A 24717-nucleotide genomic window follows, 5' to 3' on the forward strand; every position below is an offset into this window, starting at 1 on the left:
GAAATTAGAGTATAAACAGAAATTTTACATGTAGACTACTACTTGTAACTTTTCCTAAATCCTGCCTTCTAGTCCAGGAATAGCAAATAAGTTTTATCCTCTGTAGCGATCTCAGCTGATTGACAGAGGCTATATTGGGAAGGACTGCTTGGGCTAAATGGAAAGGAATATGTAGACAAATCCTATTCCGGATGGGAAAATAGGTGCCAGTAGTATATATCTGCCATCCTAGGTCTAGTTCAGCAGTTCTCAACTGTGGATTCTGCTCCCCAAGGGATATTTGGTGATGTCTGAAGATACTGCCGGTTGTCCCAACTGGGGAGATGCTCGTGATAGAGGCCAAGAATGATGTTAGACAGTGTATAATCATCCCCAAGCTCCCCCTCCCCAAACGAAGAATTATCTGGGCCAGAATGTCATTAATGCTAAAGCTGGGAAACCATGGTGTAGTCAAATCTATCCTACAGTCCATGGATCAGGTATTCAGCCAAATTACATCGAATTTGTCTTCAGGAAGTTTTCCTAAGCTTTCTTTCCTAATGCTATAGTAATTCAATATAATTGATTGGAATATTAGAACCAGGGAATCAATTTGATTTAGGCAGTTCATATTGATCTGTCCCTAACTTGTACTGTCATCACAAATTACTATTTTATCTCTTGACACCTTGGTTTCTTTGTCAGGAAGAAGGGATTGGACTATATAATTACTTTTGATATACAAAACACAAACTTCTACAAAACCCTTGTTGATATTCTCTTCAACAAAAGACAATTTTTCTTTAGCTTAAGACAACTTTTCCAATTCCTTTCAATCTTTACTAATGCAGTTATTAGCTGTGCCTGAAATTAAAACTATTCTAAGTTTCATGTAATGCTTAAATATTTTCCATCTGAACCTGAGATGCTTTGACATCTCAAGGTACTTCTTCCTTCTTGTCTATCACTATTAACACTATCTAACCTTGGCTTCTTCCAATTCTCCAACCATCTATTGCGTCATCTCTTGTATCATTTACGCTGTTAGGACCAATTACATAGCTGCTCATCATTATACTTCCCTTTTTAACTATGTCTCTTTCATCAATCAATTAATCAATTTAAATATTTCAGGGTCTTCCTTGTTCTTATGACATTAATATTGGGGATAAAAGTAGAGGCTGGAGCTAGAAGTGCTGGGACAAAAAGACAGGGTTTCCAGCTCCAAAGCATTTACAGGATAATTAAGAGAATGAAAGACATGAAGCTATTAGAGAACAAGTCATATGACCTAGGTGGTAGCAGAGAAACGTCACTATGAGGGTAAGAAATGCCAGAAGAATGAAATGTCTGCTGTGCATAGACTGAGGATGACTATCATAAACTATCATAAAAAAAGTTAGAAAAAAATTCTTATGAATCAGATACAGAAGGAATGCTGACATCTTGACAATGACTTCAAAGGCTGGTTCCATGTCTTAGAGGTACGTTAGACAGATATGCAAAATATGGCTGCATAAAAACTGCAAGAATCAATTCACGGTCCCTCCAGAGAGTGAAATTACACAGAAATATTTGGAAGTTAATGATATAAAGTCATATGTGTTAAGTTAGATCATATTATATCTATCAAAATGGAGATCTCATAAATCAACCTGAAAGAGGAACATTTATTATAAGAGCAGAAGGTGTACAAACTTAACCATGCAGATAGTTCATCAAGGTGTTGACATATGCACCAAGGAATTTTATGAAGCAAAGTATGTATGTTTATCTTTTAAGAGTCAATTTACAAAGATTAGGAATATGCCCCGAACCTAAATTACTTACCCATAAGGGTATACATTTATATATTTTTCTAAATCCTAATTAAATTATTTTCACCGGTGGTGCCTCTCATGTTAGTAAAACTTATGTTCACTACCCAAGTAGCAAATGTTTCAAGTTTCTCGCATTTTGGATGCCATTTTCATAATTACAAAGTAATTACATTTAAATGAGCATAAGAATAAAAGGAAGAGTAACTTTGAAATGACCTCTCTATAGCATTTTCTCCTAAGGGGGTAATCTTTTTTTGAGATCTTTTCATAATGTTGTTCTTACTTAAAAAGAGATTATGCTCTCTGTGGCCTATTTCCCCAGCTCTGAATCTGTGCTAACACTCAGGGGTTCAGTCAAGCTTCCTCTTCACTTCAATCATATTAACTTCATCTATCATTAGTACCTACTTTCTGCCTAACATGGCACATTGATTTAGAATGTTCATGAAGTTCAATGTCCTCGACTTTAAAATTGAATCTCAATGTAATCTAATACATAGTACTCTGAAAACAAATGCTGAGCAAGTCGTATTATTATTCAATTCACCACATTTCATCTGTTTTTGACATGGTAGCAAGTAAGTAGATTTTAAATTGAGAGAATTTGTCAAGGGAAGTTTATGTAAAAGTTTTCCATTATTTTATATATTTGTTACTTAATTTTATATCAAAGAATATGAAAGTATAACGGCCTTTTCTTTAAATTCAGAAAAATTTTAACAACACTCTCAATAGTGTCCTTTGACAGTGAGTCAAACTAAAATCCTGCCCGTCTGCAATAAATATACCCTAGTGTATCTAATACTTAAGCATAAAGGATTCAGAAAGTAAGAGACAAGAAAAAAAAGAACAGAAAGAAAAACAAAATACAACTTTTATAACATTCGTATCTGTTAACAAGAATTAAAGAAACAATAGGAGAGCCCTTAAAATGATAAGTGCATGTCTCTACATCTTTTGGATTAAAAAGATAAGACCCATGTACTTAAATCTACCAATGGTAAAAACATACCTAATTTTATTTTCCAAATCTTCACTATCTGAATCTTCAGAGCTTCTGTATTTATCTGGATCTGGAAGTGTGCTCGGATCAAATCCATCATCATCATCATCATCACTCCAATCCAGAAAAGCTTCTTCTTCATCTTTGGCCTAAGAAAACACAAGAGAAACTGTGGTTTAAGAAAACAGCTGATGAATAATTAGGTCTTATTTCTAAACTCAATACCCCTCTAATTTAAATACTCAAATTAGAAGCCTTCTATTCTGGTCAAAGCCTGTAAGTGACTTTCAGAACCATAATCATTTGCAAAAAGAAAACTCATGTCATTTCAAAAATAAAATGAAATAAAATATGGTTCTGAAAGTAAATCACTATTAAGTTCCTCAAATACAATATGGGGGAAAACTATCAGTTTTATTACTTCTATATAACTTAACTATCAAAGAATAAAGTATAAAATTTGTTTCAGTGCTCCTATCCACACACATGTAAATTTCAAGAAAAAAAAAATATAATTTTATATTTATATATATATATGTATGTGTGTGTGTGTGTGCGCGTGTGTGTATTTATATATAAAATAAACTATTAGGTGAAAATATAAAAGGCCAGGAGATAAAGTACAGACACTTTTTGTCTGATGATTTTGATCATTTTATAACCACCATAATCTAAGTCTTAAAATAACAATCAGATATATACGAGCTCATTAATAGTAAGGGGTCTTCTAAATTCAGGTGTAAGTATAAAGTCACTAAGAACAATGAAAAAAGAGAAGGACTACCAAGAGATAAGAAAAGCAGTAATACAATGAAGAAAGTGGGAAGTTGCCATTAGAAGCAGGAAGCAGCACACTTGACAGCATACTCGTCTATTTGAAAATAATCAAAGATATCAACGAAAATTGAACGCCATCATATACTCAAGAACACTAATCTCTTGGGCTACAAGATAGTTCCAATTTTCCAGTCTGATGCTCTCAAAGGAATTTGCTGTCTGAAGGTGGAGACAGAGTAGACTCAAAACAATTCTCAAGTTTTGTGGTCTCGGGTAACCTTTACACTTAAAAGTATGAAGGACTCTATAAAGAGTTTTTGTTAATGTGGATTGTATCTACTGACATTTACTGTATTAGATGTTAAAAACTAAGATGTTTTTTAAAAATTTATTTGAAAATAACAAATACTATATACTAACATAAATAGTATATTTTCATGAAAAATAGCTATAATTTCACAAACAAAAGAACACTGTTCTACATTTTTGCAAGTTTCTTTAATGTCTAACTTAAGATAGCTGGATCCTCAAATTTGCTTCTGCATTTGATGTTTTTCTACTTGAAGTATATTAGGAAAATCTGGTCTTCTCAGAGATAGCTGGGAAAGGTTTTGAGGAATAATTTAATAATGGCCTTTTCAGATAACTGCAGTTACTCTTCTTTGATACCACAACAAACCTTGATGAGTGGTAGTTTCTTAAAAGTAGTTGCAATGTGGAATCTGAAGCCATATTAATAAACCTTTATTTACTGCTACATTAAAATCCACTGGTCTACTTTGCATTTTGAACAGATCTTTAATCAGTGAAAAATTTTGTAACCTCATGCTTCAGCTATTTGGAAAATACTGATTCACTGAATTATGCAGATTTTCCTTATGTCGATCTTCATATGTTGACACATTTCATTATACAATATTTTAAAAATCATGCTTGTTAATATCACCATCTATAATACCATATGAAATGTCTTTCAAAGTATTGGGGAGTTATTGGTGATTACAAGTTTTCCAAAGTCAAACTGGAAAATATTAGTGAATACAAGTTTTCCAAAATTATAAATTTTTCTTAAAAGCTCAATTTTTATCATTAGCAACAAATATTTTCAGGTTTTTCTTTGAAGTATAAACAAGTGTCATTTTCCTCTGGTTGCCTTCAAAATTTTCTCTTTATCATATAGTACTTTGACTACGTTATATCAAGGAATAGTTTTCTTTGTGCTCATCCTTCTTGAGGCTCTGTAAAATTCCTGGATCTATTGATTAGTAATTTTCACTAAATTTGGAAAGTTTGAGGTCATTATTTCTTCAAATATTTTTATATCTCTTTCTCAGCTCTTCATGATTGCAAGAACATGTATAATGGACTACTTGACAGTTCTCTTAGGTTTCGTTAATTTTTCTTCAATCTTTTTTTCTTTCTGTTCTTTGGACCAGGTCATTTTTACTGGGTCTTTGGGTTTGCTGTTGCTTTCTTCTGACATTTTACAACTGTTTTTGACCTCATCTTTTTTTCTTGTCTCTTACTTTTCAATTCTAGGACTTCCAGGTTTGTTTTTGTTTTATTCTGTTTTAAATACAGTTTCCACTGCTTTGTTGAGATAACCTATCTTCTTATTCATTCATACCATATTTTCCTTGAATACTCTAAACATATTTAAAATAGCTGCTCTGAAGTCTGCTAAATTCGAATCTGGGCTAAGAGTTTCTACTGACTGCCATTTTCTTGGATATAATTCACATTTTCCTGCCTAACTGTATGTAAAATATTTTTGAAGAAAACTAGACACTGTAGATAACACAGAAACACTGAATTCTGTCACCTTTTTCTGAGAACTATTGGACTTGTAACAGTTATCTTGCTTGGATTCAAACTGCAAACTTTCTAATCCAGGGTACTAAGCTACTTATATCTGTTTTGTTCTTGTGGCTTCTAATTGCTGCTTTTTTTAGCCTAATTTCCTATAGGTCTCCCCTTAGAACCTGTGAGATGTGACACTTAGCCGAGGATTTAGGCAGAGCTGGGCTCACTGTCCTTGTTTCTGTGGTTTCCCCTAATTTTTAGCTACTCTGTTGGCTTTGAGATTTATGTTTTGAGCTCTGTACTCTTTGACACTTCAAGTAGAATGTTTCATTTAACTGTACTTTAACACCTAATACTATTTAATATGCTCTGTTAGCATTTATTATAAAGTGACCCTCATAAAATGTCTACAATATAGTAAGAGAAATAAATTAGACAGTGAGACAGTATAAATACCTCACTCAACATTCCAGTGTATTTATTCATTATTTGAAGGAAAATACTAACTCAGAATGATGAAAATTTACTTTTAAAAGGATAAAATATTATTTGGATTTGTGTTAATATGATTTTTTTTTGGTAATTGACAAAGTTCAAGTCTTGCTATTTCCTGACCTGTAAGATGATCTCACTATTGATGCCATATCATATTGTTTGTGCTGCTTTACACTCTTCAATTCACGACAATGACAAATGATTTTAAGTTCGCAATCACTCCTTTCAGAAACACAATTTCACTAAAAGTGTAGGGACAATAGATAAGACATTTTTATATTGATCTTTTTTATCTTTGGGTTTATTCCTTGAATGAGTAGAAATATATTACTATAAAATATGTAATATCTATATTATAAAAAGTATAATGTGCCTTTATTTAAAAACAAAGAAAAACACTGTCATCTACAAAAACACAAATCATAAATAAAGTCGCTAAGATACTGCCATAATGAAAACATACTGGAGAAAAGTACTGTCTTTCTGGTGAGGTCTAGTTTAGAAGTATGCTCTTCCTAGCTACATAAGATAGCAAAGAAAATGGACATTCTAGCTGCTCTATCCTTGTGATTTCATGAATTATTTAAAAGATAATTTATAAATACGGCACCGTAATCATTTTTATCTCCTTCTGAACTCATTTTCATGGAAGACAGCACAAATATTGATATATCTATCACCTCCCAACTGATTGTTGACATCTCAGTGTGTTAGAATACCATCACTGGAAATTCGCTGCTATCAGTAAAAGAAAACCATTTAAGTATTTTAGCAGAAGCATAATTAAATTTGTACCTTAGAGATACTGCACGCTGGCAGCAATGGAAAAGGTGATTGGAGGTTATAAGATTTGAAGGTAGGATATCAGTGTAAACACTATAATAATCCAGGTGAGATGAAGGATTCGATGAAGAATGTGGCAGTGGGCATGAAGATAGGGGACAGTTATGACAGCTGTTAAGGAAGGAGAACCAACTAGACTCTATGAACTACATGGGTACATAATACATTCCAGAGAATCAATATGTCCAGCATAATTGTACATGTTAAACATGGTCTAAGAAAGCAGCTTAGTGAATATTGTGAAGATGCCTTACAAAAATGCCTCTATTCAACAAGTCTTAATTAAGGAGCTATTATATTTGCCAGACACGCTGTGAGGTTCTGGGGATGAAGCAGTGAATAAGACAAAGTCCCTGCCATAACAATAAACTGTTCTAGAACACTTAATCTCATAAACATTAAAATGAAAGCCAGGTTCTGCTACTTCTGGGGAACAGCCCATCAAGAGTGAATTGACTCTCCTGGCCCTGCTAAATGCCTAACATCTTATAGGATGCTGCCTTCAACTCACAGATCCCTCAGCATGTAGCTGAATGATTATAGATCCTCCAAACAACATGCCTCTCTTTTCAGGTATTTCCAGTTGGAAAGCTGCAACCACTTCTCCCTCACTAGTCATTCTCTCTTCTCTCTTCACCCTCTCAGCTCAAAATGAAACGAGAACCGAGAACCCCTACTGTCACACCCATACTCCTCTCTTAAGGCCCTGAGAAATTTTTTAAAAAGTAGGTCACACACACAAAGAGATCAGAGTAAGGTTACCTCTATGAACTGGCTGTTCCTGAAATATAGTTTCAGAACTTCTGAGGAAACTATTTAGCCCAAAATAGGAATGACTTTTCCTAAAATAGTTATTTAGAAGACTCATTTATAAGTAGGGCAGATGAAAATATCCAGAAAAAAAATGTAACCCAGCTAGCTTTACTTTTGTTTTCAGTTTTGACGATGGGAAGAAACACAGATGAGAAGTGGCATTTTCCTACAACGAACGTACAAAGTACTTTGATTTACATTATCTTACTTAATCTTCAAACCCTATGAAGTAGGAAGAAAAAGAATTATTGTTCCCATTTTCAAAATTAAGAAACTGTGATTCAGATGACTAAATAACTTAACTAAGGTCACGCAAACCTGGACATACCCTAGGTCTTCTACATCACCCTGAATCTCAACTTTCACCCTAAAGCTTTGGATTTTCTACTTGTTCAATGACTTCTTCAAAAACAAGCATATTTTGTAAGCTTCATAAAACATAGAGGTGCTTTTTATGTCAACTTGTGTGTTTCCATCTTCACTTTCACTACCCTTGTCTCTTAAACTTCTTTTCTCCTTTTTGTGAATACTGCATAGCTTTCTAATGAGCCTCCCTGTAATTATTCTTCCCCTCCTTCTAATCACTCCAATTCTCTATGTTGTAATTGGAAGGTCGATTTTTTAAAAATTAAGTTTCAAATGTGATTGTATCTATCACCAGCTATTACCAGCCCTTTAAGACACACTTTCTTTAAGGTCCAGGAACAAGGCTACCTTAGAGTCTTCACACCTGCTGTTTCTCTACTGGAATCCTCTTCTACTTTCCCTTGCCTGGTCTGTGGTTTTTGTCTGACACCAAACACGTGATGTCAAACACCACTTCTCCACAGCCAAGTGAGTGTCCCACAGGTCCATTCAATTCTGATATGCAGAGTGAGCATAAACCCCATGAGTAAAGGCCTCAGTCGCACAAGAATACCCACACTTCAGATGCCAGGTACAAAACAGGTCTCCAAGCTACCTGCAATTCTGCCTAGCTGACTACAAATTCAGGGATTCCCATGACCCCCTCCTCCGATTTGGTAATTCTTTAGAATGACTCACAGAACTAAAAGAAGTGCTCTACTTATGATTACTAGTTTAATTATAAAAGGATACAACAACTCAGGAACAGCCAAACAGAAGAGACGCATAGGACAAAGTATGGAGTGAGGATGGGGTACAGAGCTTAAATGCCCCCTCCAGGTTAGCCACCTTCCCAGCACATCAGTGCATTCACCAACCTGGAAGTTCTTGGAATCTTATCGGTCCAGAGTTCTTGTAACTCAATTTCCAGCCCCAACATCCTCCCAGGAAGTGGAAGGTGAGGCTGAAAGTTCCTAATCATGTGTTTAGTCTTTCTCGTAACCAGCCCCCATTCTGAAAGTGTCTAGAGATCCCACCTTGAATCACTTTATTAGCATAAACTCAAGTGTGCTGGACAGACTCCTAAGGCATAAGAGTCCTATCACTCAGGAAATCCCAACGGTTTTAGGAGTTCAGTGTCAGGAAACAGGAACAAAGACCAACTATATTTTCTATTATACCACACCTGGCCAACTACAAATCACCAGGTCTCATACAATACATGCTGTATTTCCTTTATTTCTTTTTCCTTCTGAGACATTCATAGCTACAGTTAAAGCAAAAACAAAAATTAAATCCTAATGTTAAAACTGAGAGAGCAAAAAATGTCTCAATAAGAAATGTTACAAACTTGAAGCTTTAGGAAAAGAAAAAGCAAAGTTACATAACTCTAGAACATCTCTGAGAAATGGAGAGGAGGGCTGATGTGAGAGTGAAAAAAACAAAAACAAAAACAGATTACTGTCTTCTACAATACTGAAAGTAAGAGATTGTCGCTTAGCACCATAGTAAATTTTATTAGGCCAAAGACCTTAAATGGTTATTTAAAAAAGGGAACGAGGACATGGTTCCATAGTGTAGCGGTTAGCACATCTGCTTTGCACGCAGAAGGTCCTGGGTTCACGCCCCATTGGAGTCACAGTCTATGGTCTATGGCCATGCCATCCTGAACAAGCCAGATATCTGATCTCAGAAGCTAAGCAGGGTCGGGCCTGATTAGTACTTGGATGGGAGACCACCTAGGAAGACCAGGTGCTGTAGGCACAAATAATAATTAAAAAAGAAGGGAATGAGACTTAATTTCAATTTACGAGGGAGTGAAGGTAGAAGCCACATTGCATGCAATGAATGAAAGAGTGAATGGGCACGCCTGCTGGTCAGTCAGTGATTATCAGTGAAGAAATAAATTCAAAGTCTAAATATAGAGAATTATCTTTACTGACTTCCTACATACCATACAGCTTCATAAAATAAAATAACCTTTAAGAATTATATTTAGATTTTAGTTATTTAATTCCACTTAGGATTTTTAAAAAGTCTTCCCATATTGTAAAAATTAAAAGGCTGAATGTCACCTTTCATACCACATCATTTCATGAGGAACAATTTCAAAATTCATGATAAACTATTTCTGATCCTGAAAAGAATGTAAAGATTGTGAAAAGAAAATTTTAGAGAAAAATGAAGTATTCAAAATACATTTTGTTCTCACTGATAGAACTTCATAACAACTTTCTAAGAAAGCACTGAGAAAATAATACTTGATAGTTTTCAAATTTAAAATAAAAATTCCAATTGTTATAGATAGCCAACCATCTTCAGTAGTTAGAGATGGATTGACTTTTGAGATTTACCTAAGCTATAAATCCTAGGTATAAAGTTACTTAGAGAAGAAATTATCGAAACTTTTTTCTAAATTATAAACACAAAAAAGGTTAATGATGTTACTAAATGTGCCTGTTGAAAGTGAGCATCTATCTTCTAAGGCAAATGTGCAAAACAGTAAACACAGGAGCAGCTGACAGTGCTAATTACTGCTCCTGCTAACAATGTTGTAATACTAATTGAAATATTTTAGAGTAGTTTCAGTTTATTTCTGTCTCCTAGAAATTTATTCCATAATGGTGATGTTGGACATAATGCTGATTTATATAGCTGGTTCTTCGGTATCTGGCCAAAGTGTGTATTTTATGCACTTCTAATATGTACTGGCTGAACTGCACTTGAAAACCCCAACTTTGATCAACAGCCCTGGACTCTTCAATTGTGAGGATCCTGCCCAGAAACATACGTCCTTCCTAATATCCAGCGTTTGTAAAATAGACATTTGTAAAATAGAATGGGAAGAAGGAAATACATTTCAGCTCTGGTCACCTAACCATACAGGAATTTGAGAAGAAAGAGGGAACACAGGATGCCAGGGAATGCTAAAAGCAATATCCAGGAGAACAAGCAGAAGAATTGGGGCAAGGGCCACCTGTTTACAGAATTTCTCTCTTAAATCTAGTAGTCTTTAACTGAATTCCAGTCAGTACTTCTTTATTATTTCCAAGCATTCCAAAACAATAAGAATATTTGACTGTAGGACTATGAAGAGGCAATATAAATAATACATGAATTGAACATAGTTAAGAATGGCAGACAAAGGGCTGCCACATGAATATTCAAAGTCTCAAAGAGCAAGTCCCAAATTTGGAAGTATCTTCAGAATTTGGACTATTCATCCAACAACTGTTTACTGCACACTTACTGTGTGCTGAGCATTGCTATAAGAGAAGAATGTAATCTACAACAGCATGGCAGAAGAGACTATGATTCAGCATTTTAACTTTAATGAGACTTTTAGCAAAATGAAATTTCTTCTAAAACTGCTTCGCACAAAATTCATTATCTTCCTAAATTGCTTACTCACTCACTTACTTAATATATGAATATCTCACAGAGCCCCACAGAATACCGAGAATGCTACAATTTCAGAGTGCCCTATTAAGTAATACTGCATTTCATTGTCGGCCATTTTTGTTTCTCATTTTTTTCTTTCCAAAGGAAAGCTACACTAAATATTAAATAAAATACAAATTACAAGTCCAGTTTGCCATTCTTCTCACGATAACAAAAACTTTAATGTGTCACAAGACTCTTGATTGTTCCACTAGTGGCTAGCTGTGAGTTCTTAGACAATTTACTGTTTCCTCATCTGTATATAACCTAATCACTGCCATTTACATTCAACGTTGCTGTGAGCATTAAATGAGAAAAGCATGTGAAGAACACTACAATAATGTTTATCATCATTATTTAAAAAACCGTACAAACTGGGAAAAGACATTTCAGCAGTTTGGTGGTCTTATCCTTCTTAAGTACTCCTGCTGTCTCCAAACTGAATTATAACATGGGTAGAAATGTGCAATAGATTTAAGTCTCCTTAGGAAGTAGTGCATTCATATTAGAAAAATATAAAAGACTACACACAAAAGAAAATTAAAACTATAAAAATGATTAAGGTTATGAAAGGTGAAAGTATCTATGTTAGAATGAACCACACTACTTGTAGAAGGTGGTTCAAGCATAAATAAAGCACTACTTTGTAAATCAAGTAGTAAATAGTTCAATGAATAGAATAAAATAACAAGGATTGGTACATGCGACATCATGAATGAAAAACTCAAATGTACCTTGCTAAATGAAAAAGGACAGACACCAAGGGCTACCTACTGAATGACTCAATTTATATAAAATTCTGGAAAGGAAAACCTATAGGGATAGAAAAGAGATCAGTCATGCCACGAGCTGAAGTTGGGAGGAGACAGCAAGAAAAAGTTTTTTGAGATGATGGAACTATTCTATGTCTTTAATGGTGGTGGATGCGTTGACTCTATGTATTTGTCAAAACCCACAGACATGAACACCACAAATAGTGAATTTTACTATATGTAAGTTAAAAAATAAAGACCCCTCAAGAGAATATTTTAATAATATTTAAAAGTGTTCACAATAAATTAGATTATCAAGACCATAGCAATAAAAAATATGTATAGAGGAAACTATGAGCGGTAATGACTGGATCACAGGGTCCCATCCTTTTACCAATCAAAAAGTATCTTACAATGAGTAACTAATATTTTTGAAACTGAAGAGATGAAATATTGCTTTTAAGAGAGTTTAAAAAAAATTTGTATGGACTCTCTAATTAAATAATAGAGGGGGCTTTAGAAGTTCTTAGCCTGGGTTCCTGGAAGCCACAAAGCCACGGAAACAACATGAAAAATATTCTTAATATATATACATATGCATTTTGGAAAGGAGGAGAGCCATAATCTTTAACAGCCCGTAAGCAACCTCCTCCCCACTCTAAGTCAAAGACTACTGCTTGGTACAACTGTATTTCTTGGGACTGAACTGATAAGAACAACATAGGTCTCAAATTAGATACTTCTCAGCTTTGACAAGGTCATTCATTCCTGAAAGCCTTGAACATGATTTAGGTTTCAACTACCTAGTAACACATGCCAGTTTTTCTTTTTAAGAATTGTTTCAGGCTGCTGAGAAGCAGAAAAACACAAAACCAATGTCACAAACAGCATTTTTAAGGGCAAGAATTCATAAAATAATCATAGAATGAGTGGGACCATTCTACAAGGCTATATTTGGACAAAACCGATTTCTCAGAAAGAGAAGAAAAACCATGATGGAGCTAGTTGAGCTCCAGCTTTGGAGCAATAAAACACTGACAAGATATAATTTTGGTCATGTGCATATTTAGTTTTACTACATTCTCCCTGATTTGTTTCATCAATCATTATCACTTCTCCAGGTAAAAATTCAAGTCCAATTTGAACCTCTCTCAGTGAGCCATTGGAAAACTACTCTCAGCAAGGGCTAAAACTGGTTCATGTTTGGTGAAAATTAAATAGCAATTTAAAATCAGAAATTACTTGAATGAATTTAGGTTTTGATAAATGCATATAAATGAATCCCATAGACTGTGAAAATCCATTAACCATTTGCATACAAAAAGGCAAAAATGCTAAACAGTAGGGAAAAATCCCTAAAAATGTAAAAATTACAAACCATGATGGTATATTTTCCAAGGAAATATATGATTTTGATATCACTGAATGAGATGTCATTGAATAAATATTTCCAACCAAAACCGATTTTTCCTCTTAGCATTTTATCGAAAGGAGCCCCAACTATCTCTGCTGATATCACTTTGCTCCAATAGCCAGCCTCCTAATAAGAGAAGAAACATTTACAAGTAACTAGTTTTAAACAAACTACCCATTTTTAAAAAATCACAGCAATAAAAAGTTTTTCTTCTTCTTTTACCCTCCCTACTCAAGGGGATAGAGAAGAGATAAAACAAGGGCCTCGAGATTACAGGGTACTTTGCTTTAGAAAACAGGTGGTTCTTCCAGTAGTTAACAGTTATCCAGTAACCCAGCAATTCCAATCCTAGGTATATACCTAAGAGAAATAAAAACATATGTCCACACAAATACTTGCACATCAACATACATAGAAGTATTACTCATAATAGTAAAAAAGTTTAAATAACCCAAATGCCCTAAAAAATGGTAAATGGATAACTAAAATGTAGGATATACAATAGAATTTTACTCATCAATGAAAGTAATGAAGTACTGATTCAAGCTGCAACATAGATGAACCTGGAAAATATTATGCTAAATGAAAGAGGTCAATCACAAAGGACCACAAATTGTATGATTCCACTTGTAAAAAATGTCCAGGCAGATATGGATTCACAGAGACAGAAGGTAGGTTAGTAGAGGTTGCAAGGATGAGGAGAGGAGGGAATGAAGAATGACTGAGGTTTTTTAAAGCCGGGAAAAAAAATGTTCTGAAATTAGGTAGTGATATTGGTTGTGCAACTTTATAAATATATTAATTAAAAACCATCAAACTATATTAATTTGAAATAGTAAGTTTTATGGTATGTGAATTATCTCAATTCAAAAAATATAAAAAGATTAAAGATTACTTATTTTAATTTTTAATATGAAGCTGCAAAAAAATTTACATTGTACTTTTAAGAAATACACAGGATTATTTAATAGATAATAATATTAAAAATTCTCTTTAATTTCTATGAAATGGTAAATCTAGTTGTAGACTGAGAAAAAAACTAGAGAGGAAGGGAAGAGAAAGGACAGCACTTGATGTGATGTCAGCTAAAACACTCAAGCAAAAACCCAACACATTTACAAACACTTCCTTTGTTTTCTAATTTCATCATCACTAGAGAGGTTTAAAGAGGTTATAAAACAAATGAATTTCAAATTCTCATTTTTGATGGAGGAGGAAAAAATTTTTATCTTAAAATGGGTGTGGTGCTACAAACCATAGGAAGTATTAATATTCCGATTACATGGATTCAGATTTGAAAACTGAGGCTTAGAGGGGCTAAATCACTTTCTCAATGACATATAATTTATATAAAATTAAACAGGATTCCAGTTATGTCAGACTCCAAGGTCCAACCTCTTTCCATTATGTCATAAAGACCAACTGTAATTCTGTAAGAGAGCAACTATAGCTACACATAAACTCATCTTCGGTACTTGTCCTGAGAATCTGCTCATGAGGTTTTTCTACAACCAATTCTTGCAGTTCGCACAGACTGAACATATACTTTATGCCCTTGTTTATAACAGCTGCCAAAGTCACTAGCAACAAGCACTTGAACTTCTGGTTTATGTTGCTATTTAGACACATTCTGTAGTGTTAAAAGAAACATTGTCATGGGTTATACAGCCCTCTGTGTCAGTATATTTTTTGTTAGAGACTGTATTCCTGATATCTGATAATCTCACTAAAACTGGTCATGCAAGGAACAAAGAGAGCATATGAGGAGGATAAGGACAGACTCATCAACACTAAGATAATCTAATGGTATGTCTAGAGTAGCATCTTTAACAATACAGTCCCTTTCATTATTGTCAAAATATTAATGAAGTCACCCACAAGTCTTAGTAGCTGTTCAAAACCATTCTGTCTTAAATGGTCCACAGACATTTTTGCTTAAGTTCTTCCAGAACCCAACATTATATTACCTACCATATCTTAAAATACAACATTCAAAATACAATTCCATAATGACTTTTTAATACCTTAAGTATCAAAATCTCTGTAGATAGGCCAAAAATATATTTTGGTAACTGCCTAATGAGACATTTTTATTTTTCAGACATTTATGCTGACCAGCCTACCTTTCCCTTGTTTATAATTCAGATGAAGATGACAGAAAAACATTTTCTTACAGAGTAGCTGCTTATTAGCAAACAAAATATTTAAGACTACAGCATATGTTTATGAGCTTCCAATTTATTCAGAGCAAAGGGGTACCTGCTGAGGTCTTTATTTGTAGATATATTCCAACACGACCCTAGAACATTCACAGAATTGAGGAAGGGGCGGGGCGGGGGGGGGGGGTAGGCGGGAAGGGTAAAGTATCCCAGAAGGCATATATGTAGTCATATCCAGTGCTTACAGTTTTAACATGGGAAATAAATTCTATAATGAAAAGCTATCTACAAACATGGAAGATAAACTTTAAAGCATAAGAACATCTTCTAACATAAACCTTAACTCAGAAAGAAAAAAAATGTTTCTGTTGTCTCACTTGGTCCAGGGATCTAGGACAATTAGGTTCTTCATTACATTTATGCAACAATATTTTCTGAATGCTTACTATGTGTAAACTTATTGTAAAAGACTTTTAGGGATACAAGAGAAATAAAATCTGCTCCATGTTCTAAAAGTGCTTCAAGGCTAAGGGTCAATATTGTAATATAAAAATCTAATATAAGAAGTGATATACGTTCTACAGGACAAACTATATAATTAAAATGCTATAGAAGCTTAGCCAATGGAAGGCTAGTTCTGGCACTGGGACAGGGATACTGGTGGTGGCGGATGTTAAGGAAACCTTTACAAAGAGCATGTCATTTAAGTTATTCTCAGGACAAATAAGGATTGGGACATGTAAAGGCCATCAAGGAGGGCATTTTGGGTGATGGCAGAGCATAAGCAAAGATACAGTGCATCAACTATCTAGGCACATTAAAGGTGTATACTAAAAAACTAACTAGAAAAAGGTGCCTCCCCACTTCCTCCAAGCAGATGCAGTGCCTTTGCCAGAGAGCTCAGCTTGGGAAGCAGAACGCCAGCTGGGTTTCTGCTCCCACTGACTCCCTTGGCCAGGCATTCTTCCAGAGTTAACAACCTGATACCATATGGGGCAAACCTAGGTTTGTATGGGAAGGACAGACAGGAGCAGTAGTGGTGGTGACAAAGTGACCTCTAATAAATATTGGGTCTACCATTCCAGCTGTGCAACTTTAGGTAAATCACTACCTTACTATACCAGAGTTTCATTACCTGGGAATTAATACGATTCTAATAACTAAGCCATGCCTCTATGGATTGCGAATATAAAGTGCCTTGTACCAAGCCTGGCCAATATATATGTTGAAACGACATGCATAGTTGTCTGTCTGGGCAGAAGGGAAGCAAAGGGATGTAAATAATTCTAGAAAGGTGGACAGGATCTGGGATCCCAAGCTAACACATCTTTGGATTTCTGAGGGGTCAAAATATCTATAGTAGCTAGCTATTATTTTAGTCAGGTAAAGGGAAAGTTTAAGATGACAAAATAATTCCCAGTATTATTGAGCATGTCTTTATGTTGGTGCAAAATTGCCAATTATCATAGGAAATGACTTTATTCTAATATTAAGTCGTTTTCAATCTGTATTTTCTTTAATGAAATAACAACAATGGTGGTTGTGTATGTGTTTTTAAATATGCCTAATGGAAAAACCTAAAGAGGTGGTAACACTACATATATCCCTCATTTGTTTTGAAATGCAAATGTTTGGGAACCACTATATTCAATATACTCCCAAGAGCTCTGTAAATTGGTTTTATAATCTAAGGTTTGAAATTTCAGCCCAATATTATAAATAATGTTAACAGATGCCTACTGGAAAAGTCAAAATAATTTTTAACTTAACACAAGGGAGAAAGAAAAAAAAAAAAAAGATAGTTCCAGAGAAACACTAGAGAGAAAAAGACTGATATAGACCACTGCATCTGTGAGGATCAGAAACTTTAGTTAACTAGAGGGAGGTGAAAAGTAAGAATAAAATAAAGTTTATTAAGGAGATACTCAGAGACAGGAACTTCCAGCTGAAGTACGCCAAGCAAAAAAATAAGTCATTCACTCAATGATGGCATTTAATACTCAGGAAAGTTTTCTAAGAGTACTACATTAGCTTAAGAAAAGTCTTACACCCTTTAAAACAGAGCTGATTTTATTGTTCAAGCGTTTGTAAGATTGGTCCCAGTATTCACTCTTAATTACTCAGATCAAAGCTTGCTTCTATTAATCAGAGTAGATATATTCCAAGCCTCACTAAACTTAAATTACAAATTACCTAAAATTCCATTTTTTTCTTATCTGAAAATTGCCCCAAAGAGTCACGATCTCAAAGAGGCCAGAGCATAGATGGCAATTGCAAATCTAATGTTCTATTAAGTGTCTACATAGGGTGACAAGGGTGGGGGGCGGGGGGGGCAATGACTCTACATTCTTCACAGCAGTAGATGAAGGTCTTCAAAATGGAAATAAATTCTAAATTGCCCCTGGAGTACACTTAAAATTTCCAATAATTATTTAATTGAAAAGTCACATAGTTGTTCTTTACTGGAAGTTAAAAAAATTTACAATGTATTTTACAAAAGAGTACCAAATAGTACGCCTAAATGAGCAAAACAGCACTTTCTAAGAAGCTCTGAATTTTGAATCATTAACTTTGTTATTTACCTCATGACACTTTGGCAACAAAACTAAGTTTTTATTTATAAAAATTAATAAATCAGCTCTAAAATAAGCTATGATAATGTTTTCTTAAATCTACTCCATTATCTAAGTTTGACTTCTATTTTCAAGTTTAGTTGAAATGAATCACAAATTAAAATGATCACTTTAAGTGAAATAAATCAGACAAAGTTGAGAACCATATGATTTCGCTTATATGTAGGATATAAAACTGAAAGCAGCAAATGAACAAGAAAAACTAAACTCACAGACACATACAACAGTTTAGTGGTTACTAGAGACAAAGCGGGGAGGTAGATAAGGGTAAAGATAAGGGTCAAATATATGGTGATGGAAGGAGGTTTGATTTTTGGGGGGTGAACACACAATGCAATATACAGAAGATGTATTATCAAATAGTACACTTAAAACCTATATAATTTCATTAACCAATGTTATCTCGATAAATTTAATTAAAAAAAATAATAAAAATAACTAGAAAATAAAAAATGAAATTAAAAAAATCATGATCTGCAGCACATAATAAGTGGTGGCTTATCATGAAAAAAGATTGCTGACTCTCATTTTAAATTGTATAAATACATCTTTTAAAATTCTACATAAAAATCTCCATCTTAAGTAGATTATATTATAGAAAGAATGAAAATCTCAGTTACTATCAATTTCCTATATTTTTACCATCTTCACCTTTAAAGACAATAAGATGAATTAAGATACTTCAAATTCACTTCCTATTTCCTAATTCTTACTCATGCTCCTATCTATAAAACAATCATATACTACTTTCTCTGCTAAAACATGACACGTGCAGTCAAAGTGTATTATCCTCATGTTCTCACTTATAAGCTTTCCTTCTTTTTTAACCAAGAAATCAATTAGTTCATGATTTTAATATTCAAATTAGATTTTCATAAAATTTACTTGTGCAGTGAAAACTTTCAAATGCTGGAACTGTCTATCTCTTTACAGTCTACCACATAGTCATTTATAAGTGGGTTTGAATAGAGGTACAATTAGGATAATCAATATTCCATTCAGCAAGATAAAAGCAAAGAAAATGTTTTGTTTACACAGGAGAAACAGATTTTGAGGTGATGAATACCTAGAAATCATAGCTAACTCATCTACTACATAAATTTACATGAAATTTCTTAACTTCTATTACTCTCTGTTTGGGAAAAAAGCTAATTTTGCATATCAATCTCTTTAATATTCTATTTAGCAAGCAATGCTTCCTGGGTAAGAGGCTGACAAAAGCAATTTCTGTATACCATTCAGGTATTGGGCTAAGATTAAATCACCTATCCATGTAATAATTATTTAGAAATTAAGAGTTGAGAGTACAATCCCTAGTGACAATATATTTGAAAAACAGTTTATTTTGTTCAGTTTTCTAAATGAATAAGGTAGGTAAACAAGCTGTGAACAGGAAAATAATACAAACATTTTGGTTCATTTTCTAAAGATTTAGGCAATATAAGTAGAAAGACCAATATAATTATTTAAAGATTAAAATTCAAAGATAAAAATTATGTCTAGAACATAAATATTTGTTTACTGAACAGATGAACGAGTATATGAAAATGTGTTTGAATTTCATATTTTACAGATAAGGAAATAGGATTAGAGAATTTAAATATAGTTAGTGGTAGAGCTAGAACCCAAATCTTTGGATTTTAATATAAAATTAATGCAAAATTCTTCCATAAAAGATATTTAACAAAATATCTCTCTTTCATCCATAATTGAAACTATCAAGTCATTGACGTTAACAATAATCTTCAAATATCAATATAAATCCTAAAACAATCACTATACCAAGAAGCTACCATACGGATTTATTAACTCTCATGTGAACTTCATTTTTTCCTTCCTTTCTCCAGCAAGTATTTATTGATAATCTATATGTCAGTTTAGTGGATGTAAGATTTCTATATAGTGAAACATCTAATAGAGTTACTATATTAGCGTGTGCACACACACACACAAAAGGAATCTAAGAGGACAATGACTTCACAGAAGAGACTTGAAATAGCCTTAAGGATGAGTTAGAATGCACAGGGCAAAGGGAAAGCTGAGGGGCAGGAAAGAGGAGGAAATGTTCAGTACAGTGAAGGATGGGAGAATAGTAGGAGCCTAGGCCAGAAAAGTAGGCAGGGCTAGTTTGGAAGGGCCTTGAAAGCATGCTAAGGAAACATGGAATATATGAACCCAAGGCTATTAACCTTGTAAAAATAAGGACTTCTTTTATTATTAAAAAATTGTGTAGAACACTCCATCCTCATCTCTCTTGACAGTAATTGTTCTTTTCCCATCTTTGAGAGCCCATGTAATGACAAAAATTACTATGATTTAGAGACCCTTTTTAAATTTATTTTTTACTAATTCTAATAGCAACAACATATATTTTCAAGTTAGTGCAGCATATCTCGGAGATATTGAAGGTTCAGTTCCAGACCACCACAACAAAACAAGCATCACAATAAAGCAAGTCATAATCTTTTTGCTGGTGGAGGGTCTTGCCTTAAATTTATGTTAAAAAAAAAAAAAAAAAAGCACAACATTTGTGAAGTGCAATAAAGTGATGCACAAAAAAATGAGGTATGCCTATAGTATACGTATGAGACAATTATTCGGTTCAGTCTTTTTAGTTGAGGTATGTTTTTTAAAAATGCTGGCTACACAGGCATTACTACAGGACAATGATGCAAATGAAGGAAGACACCAAGAGATGAAGTTCAAAAAATAGAAATTTCTTTAGTGGCAAAAGATATGGAACCGCATCTGTTCTGACCATGCAGTATTTCCTCCAGATACATGTACAGGCTTCCCAGGTCTGCTAAAGGTATATCTAGAGACACATGGAGCTACTGATACCACTTGAACAGACTCTGGGTATGCCAGGGTACTGCCAGGTGTGAGAAACTCATCTTTGCTAATTCCATGGCAATTTTTGTCTCTTCCTAGTAACTCTTCACCTCTTTGCCCCATGCCCTCCCTCTAAAATGTTCTAGAGATTTCCAGTTCCATGCCTGCTGTTCACCAAATTCAAATAACCAATAGCACAATCCTGAGTGTAAATTACTGCAACATTAGGTGAGTAGAAGGCCCACTGTATAGGTGAAAAATGCTTCCGCAGATGGGCTTAGGATCTACCTGAGGTTCATTCCAGAACCACAGTATGAATGTAAGATCAGGAGTAATGACATTATGAGGAGGACTGATTCACAACTGCATTTCGAAGCAAGAAAGTACAGAATTGTAACACTCTTCTAAGAAGTCTACTTTTTCTTGGGAGAGTGGTTAAGCTATCTACACAGCTGTATACCTGAAAAGATCCATATTGGAAGGCTTCCGATTATTAACGCCATGCTTATTGCACATACAAGCATTGACTGGAAAGACATATTTACTTACCTGCCAGTCAATCTTGATTTCACTGACTACATTATAATCTCAGCCTTGTGCGGTCTCCTATGAAGGATTCAGAAGGAGAATAAACGTCATCTCTGAGAGGTCTGGAAAAACGCTGGTGGCATAGGTATCGCCTACAGGATGATGATGCGATGAAGGAAACCACCAACAGGCAAGATATATAAAAATCTCTCAGAATACTTAAAATCTACTTTGAGAAAGCAGACCCAAAACATAACTCCTGACCACCACAAAAGATGGGTAATGAAGGGCTCACACTAATATCCAGTGAGTATAACTTCTTCAGGAGTCAAAAAAAAAAAAAGGAGTTTCAAGAGAGCTGGAGCGTGCAGCAAACGCTTTATAGAAGTGGGAAATGGGTATGAGATGAACTCTGAATAATGGGCAGTATATGGAAAGATGGTAAGGAGTGGGCAGGGGAGAGAGAGGGAAGGAGGGAGGAAGAGAGGGAGAGAAATGCTATTGAACATAGCACGGAGGAAAGAAAACTAGAACAAATGTGTGTTGGAGGGGACAGAACAAGTAATAATCTAGCAATTCAGATATAAACCTTAACCTCAGTTACAGCAGTTATGCCCTATATATGGGAGTTTTATTCCCTAGTCTCAATTTTCTGCTCTTTACTTATTTCTTTGGTTCCTACTTCATTTCTAAATTATCCATTCATATATTATAAGTGTTCTCATGGGATCCCCTAATCCTCTGTGAAATGGAACTTGGTATATATAATAAAAGAGTAAATAAATTTGTGGTGGGATTGTTGGGTGAAGTAGGATTGTTGGGTGAAGTAGGATTGTTGGGTGAAGTAGGATTATGGGGGGCCTAGAATGTCAAAAAGAGTTGTTTAATGAATAAGGAGGTCTTCAGAGGTTCTTAGGCAGGGAAGTGGCATTAAAGTGTGTGGGGGGCAGGGGAGGTATTTGAAAAAATTTTTCTAGCAATAAGTACCATGCTAAAACATTTTTTTTTATCTTTTTTATTTAAAAAAATTTAAAAAAAGCAGGAGTTGGTGAGGGTGTTGAAGCACTACAGGTACCAGGTGACAATCAGAAGACACTAAGAACAAAGCAGCAGGTCTAGAATAGCTGAGGGCATTTGCAACATATTGTCTGTAGATCCTACACAGGCTCCACTTGTCATTCCCAACAAGCTACCAGTAGGCGGAAGAAGAGTGTCTCTTTCTCTCCTCTCTCAGCTGCAGTTTATCACAGTGATATGGATTGATAGTTCCTAAACTGATGGATATTTATAGGCTATTATCTTCAAAGCACAGAATGCGGGTACCATATTAAATCTTATTCATTTCTCATTCTTATAGATTATGATTATTTAAGATATTTCCATCAAATTATATTTACCCTTACAAAAAGACATAGTAAATTTACCAGATACTCAGAATAGTGAAATTCTCAAAAGACTTGTCTAAGGCAGACATGCACCTATACTTTAACAAATACCTAAGATCTATTTCTCTATTCTGTAATATCTGATCCTATGTTGAGCATCATATATTTTTCTCTTTTTAAGGAGATTTAATATACCTTTTTGGAAATCTCTGCTACGGAACAAATAAAATTGCTATTCCTTCACCTATTTAATTATTGAAAACTTTTATTTATTAAGGACTTGGTATATTATGCATTAAATTTTCTTTATAAAGCATCATAGTGTCAAAAACTTATATTTACAGTGTGGCTATTCACACCAAACTTCTAAGAAACATTCTTCTTTCTTATTCTTCTCTCTCTTTTTTTTTTTTTTCAATTTTAGCTCTGCTGAAATTGTGAGTTGCTCTTTAATTCTGGTTTGTTTCACAGCAACCATAAAAGTACACAGCGAATTACTAGTGCCATAACTAAATAATCTTTTCGAGGTTTCTTTATATATTGCTATAATTCAACTTAGTCTAATATGGGCGACAGACTTTAGCATCTTTTGTACCTGTCATCTGTCAGATATGAACTGTGCTCTGGCTCAAGTTTTATAAGTTGTAAACACTTTGAGATCATAAATAAAATAAAACCTCTATTATTCAAACACAACTAACTGTAATCTTCACTTAACTAAAAACCTTTAGGTGAGAGAAGCATTATATGATATGGGTCATACAGATTCAGCTCTATCTGTCATTGTGACATCTATAAGTTATGTAATCATTATAAAAGCTGAAGAAAGTAACCTAGAAACATGCTAAGATACTGAATTATTAAGAAAAGATAATATCTGTAAGAATTCTTATATTTGTATCATCAATATAGTTCATAAAGCATGTTTTTACTATGTTGACTCTTAATTCTTAAACAAATCTACTTGATGGGCCTTTATATCTATTTTATAGACAAGGAAAGTAAGACTCAGAGATCTTTAATATCTTGGCCTGAAGCCAAAATGTTAGAAAATGGCAGGGTCTAGACTGGAACTGGGTCTTCTAACTGAAAGTTTTATATTCTTATCAGTAAATCACAATATCTTGTGTTGCAGAAAATTAGATTTTAACCATAGCAATGAACACCAAGAAAATCTACTGGTTAGGCATCAAAAAAATTTTTTTAAAAGAGGTTAGATTTGATAAATCTTGTCAGCTATATCAACATCTGTATCTCATTTCTAGTATACTACCAGTACAGCATGTCCAACTTTCCTGGTAAAATACTTCAATTTAGGCAAATGTCAACAAACTAGGAAAGTAAACTGAGATTTTTGCAGCATAAACCCTAGACAAGAGTAAAGGTACAGCTGTACAGTCTTTCAGGAATCTGTGTGTGCAGATTGCAATTATGCAGAGTATATATAGAAATAGCCAGACATGGTAATATTAACAACTAGATTCAACTCCAGGAAGCAAAATGGCATATGTATATTTTACTTACACAGATCATCACTGGATTTTTGTATAAAGAAAAGAGTTCAGTGGCTGTTGGCCAACATAAATGCAATGCTAAGAGGGTGGAAGAGGCATATATATTGAATATGTGTAAGTATTTTAAGATAATTAAAGCCATGCATGATGTTTGCAGCTATCAGTAAAATCACATGAGAAT

At 34.1% G+C, this 24717-nt stretch overlaps 1 protein-coding gene and 1 pseudogene across 1 annotated transcript in view; one reads left to right on the top strand and one right to left on the bottom strand.

Moving 5' to 3' along the window:
• Nucleotides 1-24717, bottom strand: part of DDX10 (DEAD-box helicase 10) — a 235723-nt gene that overhangs the window by 20770 nt on the left and 190236 nt on the right. The window contains exon 17 of the mRNA XM_011379562.2: nt 2812-2951. Within this exon, the coding sequence (XP_011377864.1) occupies nt 2812-2951 (140 nt within the window). The remainder of the gene's footprint in view (nt 1-2811; nt 2952-24717) is intronic.
• LOC111731356 lies at nt 9527-9642 on the top strand (annotated as a pseudogene).

Source organism: Pteropus vampyrus, unplaced genomic scaffold (genome assembly GCF_000151845.1).
Source record: "Pteropus vampyrus isolate Shadow unplaced genomic scaffold, Pvam_2.0 Scaffold365, whole genome shotgun sequence".
Lineage (NCBI taxonomy): Eukaryota > Metazoa > Chordata > Mammalia > Chiroptera > Pteropodidae > Pteropus > Pteropus vampyrus.